This window comes from Podarcis filfolensis (assembly GCF_964270895.1).
Source record: "Podarcis filfolensis genome assembly, chromosome: 6".
Lineage (NCBI taxonomy): Eukaryota > Metazoa > Chordata > Lepidosauria > Squamata > Lacertidae > Podarcis > Podarcis filfolensis.
The window spans coordinates 43,839,273-43,852,898 of record NC_139609.1 but is presented as its reverse complement, the minus strand read 5'-3'; the positions used below and the strand labels follow the sequence as shown (position 1 = coordinate 43,852,898).

The 13,626-nt window shown below is 42.7% G+C and overlaps 1 protein-coding gene across 4 annotated transcripts in view; it reads right to left on the bottom strand.

Moving 5' to 3' along the window:
- The window catches only part of LRP8 (LDL receptor related protein 8), a 192,343-nt gene that overhangs the window by 7,128 nt on the left and 171,589 nt on the right, over positions 1-13,626 (bottom strand). For all 4 annotated transcript variants that reach the window (XM_083619434.1, XM_083619436.1, XM_083619433.1 and 1 more), the window contains 8 exons: positions 11,726-11,953; positions 10,816-10,934; positions 8,504-8,643; positions 4,912-5,053; positions 3,560-3,712; positions 2,665-2,943; positions 1,111-1,179; positions 691-863 (listed from right to left, as the gene is read on the bottom strand). In XM_083619434.1, coding sequence (XP_083475560.1) covers positions 691-863; positions 1,111-1,179; positions 2,665-2,943; positions 3,560-3,712; positions 4,912-5,053; positions 8,504-8,643; positions 10,816-10,934; positions 11,726-11,953 — 1,303 coding nt within the window. The remainder of the gene's footprint in view (positions 1-690; positions 864-1,110; positions 1,180-2,664; positions 2,944-3,559; positions 3,713-4,911; positions 5,054-8,503; positions 8,644-10,815; positions 10,935-11,725; positions 11,954-13,626) is intronic.

The following is a 13,626-nucleotide window of genomic DNA, read 5'->3' as shown; positions in this document are numbered from 1 at the left end:
GAGGCCAGTCAGGGATGATGGGTACTGTAGTATTACATCTGGAGGGCCACAGGTTCCCCAGCCCTGGGTTAGTGGAATGTTTTAATATTCAGAATCAAATTCTGACATCCTCATTTATGCGCAGTGGTTTCAGTGTGACTGCTCACAAGGTAGAGGACAAGAGTACTGTAAAAATATGCACATTTTAAGAGTCTGGATGATGGGAAGCACCTGACTCTTAATCTCTACCCATATTAAATGAAGAAGTGCTGCTCTTGCTCTTTCCTGCTCTTCCATACCTCAAGAGACATCTATCCTATACATTTTTATTTGAAGGTAATTCTTAGTGTATGGAAGGGAAACCTTGCCCAATAACTATGCTTAGAATTGTAGCCTTAAAGGCACATCTGCATGATGCATTTCAGGGACTTGATATAATTTTGCAGCACCTAAATGATCCATATAGCTCATGTGTGTGCCTGAGGCTTTAGCTTGTTCTGCTTATTTGTAGATACAGCTGTTGGAGGTGATGGTCAGTGTTATGACAATATAATGAACATGGCCAATGCAGTCTTTGGTGGCTCACACCAAAATGCATCTCCTTCCTCTACACTGTGAAGCTAAAATAGTTAATGGTTTTGATATACACCCACATACCTTATAAAAGCGGATACCAGGAGACCATTCAGAAAGATAAAATCAGACACTTACTGCTGGATACACATGCCCAATCTGTGCTGTTCTCCCAATATGGATTTCATCTTCATCTTCCTCTTCTGTAGTTTTCCTGTACACAGGATTGTCAAAGTTCATGCTTTTCGTGTTTTTCCGTTTCCAGTTCCTCCAGATGAGATACCCTCCCATGCACAACAAACCAATCACCACTAGCGGGGTAAAAGAGAGAAGGGAATAAGCATATATGGTTGCCACAAGGGAGACTATAGTTCTCAAATTGGCTCTCCATGGGTGTTTCCATTCTTAATTCTTTATATCGGTTGTTAGCCGCCCTGAGCCTGATCTTGGCTGGGGAGGGCAGGGTATAAATAATAATAATAATAATGCCAGTTCAGTTCCACAAAATGGAAGCGAACAGGAAAACTCACTCTTTAAATACAGTAAAAACATGCTTACCAACAGGAACCACAATTCCAATAATGGCAGCCATCACCGTTGATCCGAAACCTTGCCCACTGTTGGCATCTGCAACCAGAGAAGATTCAATCAAACAACAATTCATGGACAGCACCAGCAAATGCACCAGAATATACAGAACCCAGCTTTTCTAGAAACAGAATTATGTTGCTGTTAAAGTACAGAGAAATCACTGCTGTAGCCATATTACTCTATGTAGCGCAGCAAGTTTCAAACTACTCCAATGAGGATCTACTCCAATGAGGGAGCAGGTGGAGATGCCACCAGACTTTGCAGGTATAGCCAATTTAATAGATCTCACTAGGCAAGGGTTAGGCCCCTAGTCAGGCCCCTGTAACTGCTACGCTGATTCAGTGATTCATTAGCCTGTCTGCTTAGAGGCCTTTGCGTCTGCATGGTGTGCACTGGTGGAATAACCCCAGTGTTGAAAAGGCAGAAAATTCTTTGAAAATTTACTGTGCCATGTGTGTTTGGAAGTCGAAGGGTAACAGACCGTTGTGTGTTTTCACACAAGAATGGATGCAGATAACTCTTGAAGCCATTCATGCATGTGAACTAGCTTTGAAAATACAATGGGAAAGGCAAATGGGAGCTCCATCTCAGAGCTGAGAAACAAGGAACACCTAATATCTGCCAGGCATTTGCTTCTTTATGTGAATGGAGACTTTGGATTCAGACACACCACCATCTGCTGATGTTTTCCAGGGCCTGCAAGGAAGAGCAATTCCTGTGTGGTGATTTCTTGGGGCTCATTGGCTTGGTTCAAAACTGGCTTTTTTTCCATAGTGTACATTGGAGTTTCTACTTTCAGTGTGACAGGCTCTCACAAAACCGTGAAGACTGTAAACCACTGGTTCCAAAAGCATTTGTTCACACTTAAAATATCACTAAGTGCCAAGTAAGGAACCTCTGGTGCCTCTTATTTTTTTGTAAGAAAGAACTTAAAAGGCCAATTGTTATCTGAAGAGAATCCTGATGGCACACAAGGCTATTAACAAGAGACATTAGCTTGCTAATAAGGAAATAATGTTGCTAATAAGTACTACCACACCCGCCAACGTTTTAATAGGCACATGGCCTCATTGGTTTGGCTTGCGGCCTGAGGTAAAAAAGAAGTTGGGAACGAATTTCAGTATTCACTCTGAGTTTTGCTACGGAAACAAATCAGGTATGTATTAACATCTGGAGGACCACAGGTTCTTCACTCCTGAGGCAGATCTTCCATTTTAATTAATTAATTAAAAAAATGCTCCTATTACCATAGAACAGACTATGGTACCCACAGGAAAACAAGGTTCTTGAAGAAACTCCTGAAGCTAGATTCTTTACTATGGTGATGAGAGTTTATATTAAACTGATAGGAATTTTATTAAATAAAGGGTGGGAATAGACAAAAGATTCCCAATTTTACTTCTGCAGGGAGATGTGCAATGCCAACTACTTCAACCAAACTGCACCATTACTAGCCTAACTGTCCAAGTTATGAGCCTTGGAGAATCAGAATGAAGAACGGTTCAAAGTCACTTTGCTTACAGTGTTGGGAGAGGTTGCTGTTTCCTGTTGTTGTTATCTTAGAGTCTGCCAGGCTGGATGTGGTTGTGGGTGAATGTAGGCTTGTAGTGCCCAGGAAGATGCGCGATGTGGTCTCTTGGCCTTCTGTACTATCGTTACTGTTGTTGCCAGTTGTAATGGTGGTGGTAGTAGTAGTCATAACAACCGTAGCGATGGCAGTAAAATTGGACAAGTGAGTTGTAGCAGTAGCAACAGTAGTAGCAGGAGTAGCAGGCACATTAGTTGAGGTAGTTGGAAGCTCTGAAAACATAAGCGATATACAGTCACCTCAACAGCTACACAGAACAGCTTCATTTTCTCCAGAAGACAGGGAATTATTTCACATAGAAGTTAATTGGAAATCTAGTTAAAGAGAAGGCACTCAAGTACTCCTGGCTTAGAATACTGCATGCAATCTTGCCCAAGAAATCTAATTCACTTATTTAAGGATTTGTTGTTTTACTGAACTGTTTCCAAGATCTTTCACAATAAGAGAAGCCACCCTCCCACCTTCCAATTCTACAGCTGGGGATAAAGGACATACAACATGAACCCTCTCCAATCATAATTGTCTCCACCCATCCCAGTTCACTGATGAATGAAGTTCAGTGTCTCTAGGGATATAGCGGAGCTGGAGAACAGAGAGGAAAAAATGTCAGCTATCAACTCATCCTACATCTGAACGGAAACGACTGAGGGGAAAAGCAAAAAGTGTATATAATGCCATGAAAAGTGTAGAATAAAAACAATGAACATAACATGTTTATTCACAGAGTTCTGAAAAGCAGAAATGGTGGAGTGTCTATTAAAAGCAGAAGTGGATTTGCCCTAAACAGTGTGCGGGAAGGTTCACAGAGTAAAGGCTAATGCTTTTTACCTTTATAGCACTTTTTCATGTCGGGACCCAACCACATATTATCAGGACAAACACAGGTATACTTGGGAGAATGTGAAGAGATTTGGGGTGCAGGAAGACATAGGTATTCACAACCTCCATTTGGCAGAGAGCTGAGCTCACAAGCATCTGGAGCTATATGTGAGAAGAGAAAATGAAAAAGGTCAATTAAACATTCTTGTCAGTGCTTTTTTTTCTAGAAAAAATGGTGCTGGAACTCGCCATGCAAGGGAGGGCTCTCAGATCCTGCCAGAGCACTGCACCTTCTTCCCTAAGCCGGGCCGAAGTTTCCTGGACTTTGGGAAGGAGGTGTGAGGCCTCTAACAAGATCCTGGAGCCCTCCTAATATCAAGGTAGTAGAAGATTATTGTTTCTTTAATCCATAACTAGTTACACTGCTTCTAAAGACCCAGGCTCTCTTGGATGAGATGGATTTTCTAGATTCAATTCAATTGAAATTTAGTTCTGGGTTTGGCCTCCATGTCTGTGTTCTGGTAACCTGTAGGTTAGATTACTGCAATGCGTTATATGTGGTGCTTGCTGTCTTTGAATATGGTTTGGAAACTGCAGCTGGTGCAGAACCGAGCAGCCAGATTGTTAATTGGAAGTAGGAAGTTTTATCATACAACACTGATCCTGACCCAAGAGCACTGGCCGCCAATTAATTTCCAGGCTCAATTCAAAGTTCTGGTTTCGACCTAGAAAGCCTTATGCGGCTCAGGACCCCAATACCTTAGGGACCAAGGTTTTCCCCACATGATCCAACTCAGACTTTGTGTTCATCATCTGAGGTCTTTCTTCATGTGCCTCCTCCAACACAAGGTCACAGAGATATGTGTCTAGTGCCATCACTATCAGTCTTTAGGCACCAGACGAAGATGTTCCTATTCACCTACACATCTTGCTCTTAATTGGTGTTCACCTTTTAGTTGAGAGGGATAGGATGTGCCCCTTTTATAAACACTTTTTGATGGTATATATATTTTTAATCTTCAAATGTATTTTAAATTTGGTATTTAAAAAATTGTAATGATTGTCATAAATAAAGACTATTAGTACTTCAGAATTGAATGGTCCTCATACCCCAGTCTTCCTCAAACTTGTTATCCTCCAGATGTTGGATGACAGCTCTCATCATCTCTAATCTTTGGCCATGGTGGCAGGGGCTAATGGGAGTTGTATCCCATAACACCTGAAGGGCACCTGGTTGGGGAAGACTATTTTTTCCTGTACTGGTTCAATGACTGGATTTGCTAATTATCCCCATTCAGTGAACCAGAGACAGCTACACAAGCTCTCGGGACTGTTTAAGCTTCAAAGACCAATGGCCTTACCTTTAGGTTGCTTTAGCTCATGAAAGACTACAATATCATGAGGGTTATTGAGGTTCTCTGCTAAAATGGAGATGTCCAGACCATTCAGCCTATTGGCACTGAAGATTGCTTCATTCTCCAGATCAGTCCAGAATACCCTATCCTGCAAGAACAGAGATCACAGGAGCCTTTTGAGAGTGCATCAATAACTTTAGCATTTTTAACAACCAACTCATACACAATACTGTCTAAATAAAAAGAAATGAGACATTTTCTGAGTATTGTGAGGCAGGGGAGGCACACTTCAGGCTTGCCAGATCTACATTGTGTTTTAGCAGAACCTCAAGATCCAACAGCTGGAGCCATGTATGAAAAACATGTAAAGAACATGTTGCCTCTGAACAGCTGCTGAGCACAGAGAGTTGTTCTGAGTGCCAGCACTGAGCTCATAGGGCCAGATTTCACTAATCTGGTGTACAAGTAGAAGCCAGCACAAGGACCCCTGCTAGTGCAACAGGGCTTCCCCCCTCCCCCGACATGCCCCTTATGCTTCTCCCCAAGTCTGCTCTGGAGGATTAACAGAACCCTCAGAACAACACATGGGGAGGATCAGGTAGATCATTCTGTCTGGCCAGCAGAATTACTTGTGCTAATGGAACGATGGTCTGTGTGCAACATAGAACTGCTCCTTTTAGATTAAAAAAAAAAATCTACTTCTGCTTACGCCCTTATTTCATCATTTCAGCAGTATCATTTGGGGAGGGAGTCATTTCATTGCTGCTACCGTTAAACAATTGGGAGTCAAAAATCTTTGCTGACCTACTGCAGATTACTCAGGGATCTCTACCAGTAGATCCTAATCTACCTTACGACCACCCCTGTTGTAAGATACCATACAGCCCATTGAAATGGATGGTGCCCAGTATATTTTAGGCCCATAGACTTAACCATCATGCGATTTAAATGACTGGGTCCTTCAGTGCAGAATTAATATAAGCCATTTTAATCAGTGTCCAAATGACATTCGCCTCCCACTACTGGCTAGAGTTTAAAAACTGCACCGTTCACACACCAGTTCCCACCTCCATTCCTCCCTCTTTATGCTGCTACTTGAAGTAGTGTCCTTCCTCTTGCTGCCTAGGGTGGCCACCTTCTTCTTTAAAAGGAAAGAGTTTCTGTCCCATGGAGCATGAGCTTGACATTTGGGCTTTGAAGCTTCTGTCCCATGAGCTTGACATTTGGGCTTTGAAAATTCTACACGGGCCCTTGGAAAATGTTATCGATTGTGTATGTGTTATGCATATCGGATTAACTTTTTATTATATAGTTGTGGGGGACCTACCTATATAACAGCAAACAACAGTGACAATACACACATTTATATTTCTGTTTCAATGGAGAAGAGTAACAGGACAAAGAGGACAACATTTTTCTCCTTTTCACTCTTTCTCTCTAGCCACACCTTCCTTACCCCAATCCAACAAATGAGATTCATTCATGGAGGAAGGCTCTCTTATCGCACGTATTACTTGCTGGATCTGACACAAATTGGAGGTGCATCCAAGTGTGGCTGCTCCTTATTTGCCCTGCCTTTTCCCCACTAGGATGAACATTTGGACGTACATCTCCATTTACCTCCAGATGCGCATCTTATCAATGCAACACAGTGCTGAGAGACACCACTTGCAATTTAAGATGCACATCCAATTTATGCTTATAATTCCTGATGCACAAAATCACAAGCAGATGGAAGTCCACTAAGAGGATAGGCTGGAAGCCTCCAGCCAGGGTTTTTGCACTGTTCCTGGTAATGGTAGGCAATCTATAAACAATACAGCAATACCAAGTGCTGGAAAATTCAGGCTGATTAGCAATCAGTGCCCAGAATTAGACTGTGAAGAAGTGAAAGGTGTGAAGAAGGTAACTTCCCTGCTTTCTTTGGGAAAGGAAAATTTTACTTTGAATTTATCCTTCACTTTCAGAGACAAATCCCCCCTCCCATATTATATTTTGCAAAAAAGCAAAGAAGGTGATGTCTGTATAATCAGGTTATGATGATACTTCCTCTGACATAACCCTAACAGTTATGCAGACGTGCCTGGCCTACTTATCAGCAGTCCAGCTTGTGCTCTGAGCTGCATTTCTCTGACTTGTGGTCAGAATGGTTCATGAATAGGATTTCAGGGGATTTATTAGAAAGTGGAGTGATCCCTGGCATCCCAGCAAAAATGGCATCCCAGGCTAATCTTCTTTCTCTGTCCAAACGTGTGGCCTGCCAATTTCTTAAAGGAGAACTCTGTGGCTCGAGATAGACTGTAGAGATATGCAATTCAAGAGGAAGCAAAACAACTTTGCCTTGCTATTCGACAGTGACACACACTTAGTGGCAACTCCTACATGTTGAGGAGATGAGATAACAGAACAGAGAAGATATGAAAGCCTACCATTCAATAAGGAGCTGCATTTCATTGTAGAACGGTGAAGATAGCAGCGAAATGGTAAAATTACATGGTAAAGCTGAATGGGAGAAGTGAAAATGGAAACTTGGGGGAGTTAGGATTTAGGGGTTTAATTTTTCTAACATGACTGGTGATATTGGCATAATACTTTTGTTATCAAATCCCTTGGCTTCTCTGGCTGCCAATACATTTGATAATAATATATTTAGGTTTAATTCAGAGACCTACACATTGTGGCAACATTTTTGATTTTACCAACCAACCATTTTAATAAATCAATTTTGTTACACAATATTATTTTGATCTGTTGTTAAAAGGTGTGGAGCCCATAGACCAGTACCTACTGTGCCTATTTGGTAATCCAGCACTGCCCCAAGCCAATTGTTGGGGCGGGAGGCCACACAGAGGAAAGTCCTTCTGCAGGGCTTATGCTAACAGGACTAGTTAGGTGAATACTAGTCCTGGCCAGAAACTCTAAATTTTGGAGAAGGAAGCAGTAACCCTGAGTGCTGCACTCAGTGTTAGTTATAGAATTTGAGGAATTTAACACTCATAAATTCATTTAAATAGATTGTGGCTTCATGTTTATCTTTATGTGAGCTGCCTTGTCAGTGCTTTGTAGGGCAGCATAGAAATTCTTGACTAACTAAATCTGGCCCTAATTAAACAGTAATGAATCCACTGTGTGTGTGTGTGTGTGTGTGTGTGTGTGTGTGTGTGTTGTTTAGCATTTTCCATCCCTACCAGAGTGAGAAAAAGTTTCAGCCACAACTTTTGACCAGTTCTGATGCGAGAAAGGAAAAAAGAAAGATGTGGCCTCTTATTACATAACTATTACTGAGCCCAATTCATTTCAAACTGAAAGGGACACTCTTGAACTTCAGTCCTAGTCTCTTCTCATTGTTGCAAATTAATGCTAAGGTCTTCTCCTTTTTTTCTTTGATTCTGATGTTGACTCATTCCTTTCTTTGGTGCTACTCTCACCCACAACACAACACAACACACACATCCCTGTACTTCTTGAATGGGAAATATGGCTTGTACCTCATCTCATGTTCAATCATTGTTGAGCCATATGCTCACAGTGCCTCTCATTGCTACCTTGACTTAGATAACTGACTGGCTAGTGTTGGTCTCCACTCCACATCTCATACCTCAAAGACTGCTAATCCAAACGGATGGCTGAGGTCATCCACAGAAGAGATGAGAACTTTCCTGTTGCTGCCATTGAAATCTACGCTCGAAAGCAAGTGCAACTTGGAGTCTACCCAGTAGAGGCGCTGATTTAACAAATCTGAAGAGCAAACACATCAAGGCAGAATTATATCTAGGTACATTTGCCTGTTTGACACTTACTACTGCTACTGCTTCAGAATTTTGGGAAACCGTAAATAAGCCATTTCTGCAAATAACGAACTGAGGACAGAACCTGAAAGTGAGTTCATGTGCTACAGGTGGAATTTCTTAATAATCTCAGTGTATTCGACTACCACGCACCATAGGGTGGGGAACCTTTTTCAACCTCTGAGAAATGGACCCAGAACTGGCTCATCCTGCATGCGACATTTCTGACAGGTGTGTGGGGCCACCCACCAGTCAGTCACCTGACATCAGGTGACTGAAAGTTCAAGCTGAAACAGGAACAGGCTTAACTCCAGGCTTAGTGCTGTAGTCCCTCAACACTGAGATCAGAGACAGAAGCCTCTGCTTGCTCTTTAAAATGCACCAGGCAGAGACTAACATCTATCTGATCTTAGCACTGCAGGATCAGAGCACTAAGATCAGAAATAAATCTCTGCTGCTGCTGCCATTTACCATCAGAGAGCAAGCAGAGGCTTATTAGCAATGTGATGCATAGCACTGAGATGGAGATCCCTTATCATATGATGTCCAGTGTGGAGATAGGCTAAGTGAGCATGGTTTGCCCCAAACGGCCTTGTGGGTCACATTTAGAGATCCACAGACCAACAGGCTGTCGTCGTCCTAGTCATAGAGTGGTGGTGTCTGGACCCAGGTTAATTCTCTGTTCATTTATGCTTCATACAAGGAAGAGTCAGGCCTGCATAGAAGCCAAATAACTACAGGAACAATGTTGGAATGAGGCAACCCTTTGCCATACTGTCCTCACTTTCTGGGCTGACTTTTCTCTGCACTTTTGGATTGTGGGGGAGGATCCAAACAGAGAATCTGAATAAATTCATAGACATATTATCTGAACGCTCATTAACATCAACAGTTGGCATTTTTTAATCATATCTTATTTTTAGTCTATGACATTAACTACCTATATGGTTCATTTGGCTAAATGGCTTACCAACTTACCAGCTTACTTGCTAATCTTGTTCCACAAACATCTACTATGCAATTCAGTGAAGGGCCAAACTAGACAATACTTGGTGGGGGGTAGTCTCCTGCCTTTTCTTCTTTTTTTAAAAAAACTGTACAGCAGCTGTGAGAGGATGCTAATTTCAGCAGAGGAAAGGGGGAATGGCAGCAAAGAACTTTTCCTTCCTGCTATTTGTTTGCTTGAGACCCACCCCCGCTTCCTCAAGTATTCCCCCCCTTGCATAGGGAGAAAAATGGGAGGACAGGGTTGTATCAATTCCTCTGTAAGTGGAGAAACAGGTGAGAGGTGATTCTGAGTGGAAAAATAGCAGGAAGGAAGACCAGTTTGCCGCTTCCTCCCACCTACCCTTTTCTGCTCCCAAGAACAGAATTTGATGATCCTTCTCAGTTTTTTTAAAACATGTAGTGTCTAATTTGGCCTTATAGAAAGGTTTTGAAGGAGGCTTCGAAGGGAGCAGAAATTGCTGAATCAACAGGAGAAATTCAGGAGGAGCTGTGTCAGCAAACCTTTTGATTGGATTGAATGGACTGTCCATATATATAAGTGAGTGGTGAAAAAACCCACCTGAGACTAATACAATTATTCCCCCCCTTGCTTAGTTAGCTTTAAAAACTACAGATATGAGGAGTCTGTGGGAAGGGCTGTTGCTCAGTGGTAGAGCATTTATTCTGAATGCAAAAGGAAGATCCCTGGTTCAATCTTTGGCATCTCTAGGTGGGCCTCAGAAAGACTAGCTGAAACCCAATGCGAAGTCACTGTAGACAACACTGAGTTTGCTTGGCCAATGGTCTGGCTGGGCAGTGGCGTAGCGTGGGGGGTGCAGGGGAGGCCGGCCGCACCGGGTGCAACATCTGGGGGTTAGGGTTAGGGGGCGCAAATCCATGGGTTAGGGGGCGCAAATCCATGCCCCGGGTGGTGACAAACCACGCTACGCCACTGTGGCTGGGTATGCGACAGCTTCCTATATTCCTATTTCCAGGAACATTGGTAATTTACAATGATCTGGTCCCATTTATGCACCTTATAGAAAAATCCTAATCACGTCTACTCAGAAGTAAGTCCTATTGAAATTCAACAGGGTTTAGTCCCAGGCAAATGGGTTTAGGATTGTAGCCTTACCTAGTGTGATGCCATTGGGCCATTCAATGTTGTCCATCACAAGCACTTGCCGATCTACGCCATTCAAGCCAGACTTCTCAATTTTTGCTATGTCACCCCAGTCAGACCAATACATGAATCTATCGGAGAAGGGCAGAGAAAGCAGATGAGAAGGCCATGTGCTATGACAAAGCTCACACAATTACTGAACTGAGCTGTCTTTAAAAATGTGGTGCTAATTTTGAGTTGCTGCAGACTGCTTCTGAAAACTTAAACTATTTCAGATGATTGGGTTCTGTAAGGAGGATTAATGTGGCCGAGAACGGTCCTACATTCATTTTAGTAGTTCTCATGAACTCTAGGTTAACCACGAAGCAGCAAGTCAACCAATGGCTGCCTAACACAAATATCTAGCGATGCAGCTGTGTGATGAGCCTCTGACTATAAAGACTGATTTGGCATAAATGCACTGAGGAAGAAAGCCATTTGCAGCATTCTTCATATCACTTCAGCAGAATTGGGAGATAGAGTTGATGAATTCATAAAACAGAACCAGACTAGAATGGGCCAATCTGGGTTCTAAAAAGAACTATAAAGATGGGAAGAATACAAAAGGACATCTGATCCAATTTCCTGTTCTGAGGAAGGATCCCACACCCTCTAATGTTCCTAATACTCCACAAACTCCAATCCCTTGGTTAATCATGAAGAACTGTATGAATCAGTCCTGCTGATACTGTCATTTTAAAATCATTCTGCCTAGCAATCAGACTTCTGTATGCTGTAATGCACTGATTATCTTAGCAAAGCGCCCTAGACAATAAACTCTGATTGCATTGCATTCTACAGTCTGGCAAGCTTGAAGGACCAAGGGAAAGCAGGGAATATGTTTAGCAATATATGACATGAGTGTTCCCTCTTTTACACCTACCCCCGTGTTGGATCCACCACAATGGCTCTGGGCTCACTTAAGTTAGTACTGAAAAGTGTCCTCCTCTTACTCCCATCAGCTGTGGCGACAGAAATGGTCTTGTTTCCTGAATCTGTCCAGTAGATGTTCTTGTGAACCCAATCCATTGCCAGGCCTTCAGGAGAGTTCAAGTGGCTATCAATTAGGACCATTTGCTCAGCTGTGTCGCTGGCTTTGTCTATGTAGGCACTGCGGAGAGGAGACAAAATTATCACCGTATTTATTTAGGGAGGTGGAGGAAAGGCCACCTTTATGCAGAAGGAAAGGAAAAGAGTTGCAAACAAGGCATGAAACTTCACCATTAGGATCATGATAGGCTAATTCTGCATCCCCAGTTTGACATTCTACAATGAGAAAAGCCATACCAAAAAAGGGAAAGCTTATTCATCAAATAAACATATTATGCACATTTGCATGTTCCTGGATAGGGGCAGCTCTCAACATGCACAGTTGTTTCTACCGGCCAGCTCTTCCATTCTTGAGAAATGGTTTGATAAGGAAAGACTGTTTAGCAGCAGGACAGAGGCAGCTACTGCTTCTGGTGCTTTCCCCCAAAGCCCAACTTGCAGGGGGAAATAGCACTTTTCTTTTTCCTCCTCAAGAAGAAGGAAAGGTAGTTTTGCTCTGAATTGTGGTTTTTCATAAATTGCCAGACATGCCTCACTGTTCTCTTGCAGAAAACAAATGGGGATGGAGGGGAGAGGCATATTCACATCTTCTATATTCCCTACATCCCATGCAGAAAATAAGTGGTAATTTATTTCTGACTTCCCCCAAATTTTTTTCAGGAGGCAGAAAGGTACAGCTAGGTTGTTTTTTTCCCCTTTTTGTGGAAACAAAACTCTCTTGTCTTTCCTCCACAGAGAACAAGGAAGAAAGGTGAGGTGGCTTTCATCCTGTTGTACTTTCCTGGAGCTTATGTCTATATCAGGCCCACCTAGATCTGGCACACCTGGTCCAGCATCCTGTTCTCACAGTAGCCAACCAGAGCCCTGTGGGAAACCTGAAAAGCGCTCTCCCCTCCTGCAGTTTCCAGCAACTGGCATTCAGAAGCATTACCATCGTTGACCATGGAGACAGAGCATAGTTATCATGGCTAATAGCCATCAATAACTTATCCTCCATGAATTCGTCTTATTCTCATTTAAAGTCATCCAATTGGTGGCCATCCCAATTGGTGGGTGAAGAAATACGTTCTTTTATCTGTCCCGAATCTTCCAACATTCCTCTTCATTGGATATCTATGAATTCTAGTGTTATAAGACAGGGAGAATAACCGTTCTCTACCCATTTTCTCCAGTGCCTTGCTGCTCCTGCCCCCTGCAGAATTCCAGTGGGAAGGGGAAGCTGGACCCTTCTTTTCTCCATGGAGAGTGGGGGGGAAGAGGGGCGCTTTATCTCCCTTCCTGTTGAAGGAGAAGCAAGCAGCAATAACAATATACAGCTGCTGGTTTCTGCAAAAGCAGAACTTAGGGCATGAAAATCACCTCTCTTCCTCCATCCCTATGCAGAAAAATAGAAGTGTAGCTTATTTGTTGAAGGCAACAAAAGTCAGCTGCCCATGCCATGGGCTTCAAACGGGCACCGATGGAAAAACAACAGCAATAACCATAACCAAGTATAGCTATAAAGCTCAGGGCAAAACTGTTACAGTTGCTGGTAATGAGGAGAATAAACCCTTGGCAATAAAAGAAGCCTGAAAGATATTTGCTGCCGGTACGGTATAGGAGAAGTGCAATGTTAAATAATTATCCAGGTTTTAAAGGGCAGATCCTAGCTTTGTCCTTTACTATACATTTTGCAAGGTTCACAGTTTATAGAGCAAGCCTCCCTTCCCCCACATTTCTGCTGGCTCTTTCTTT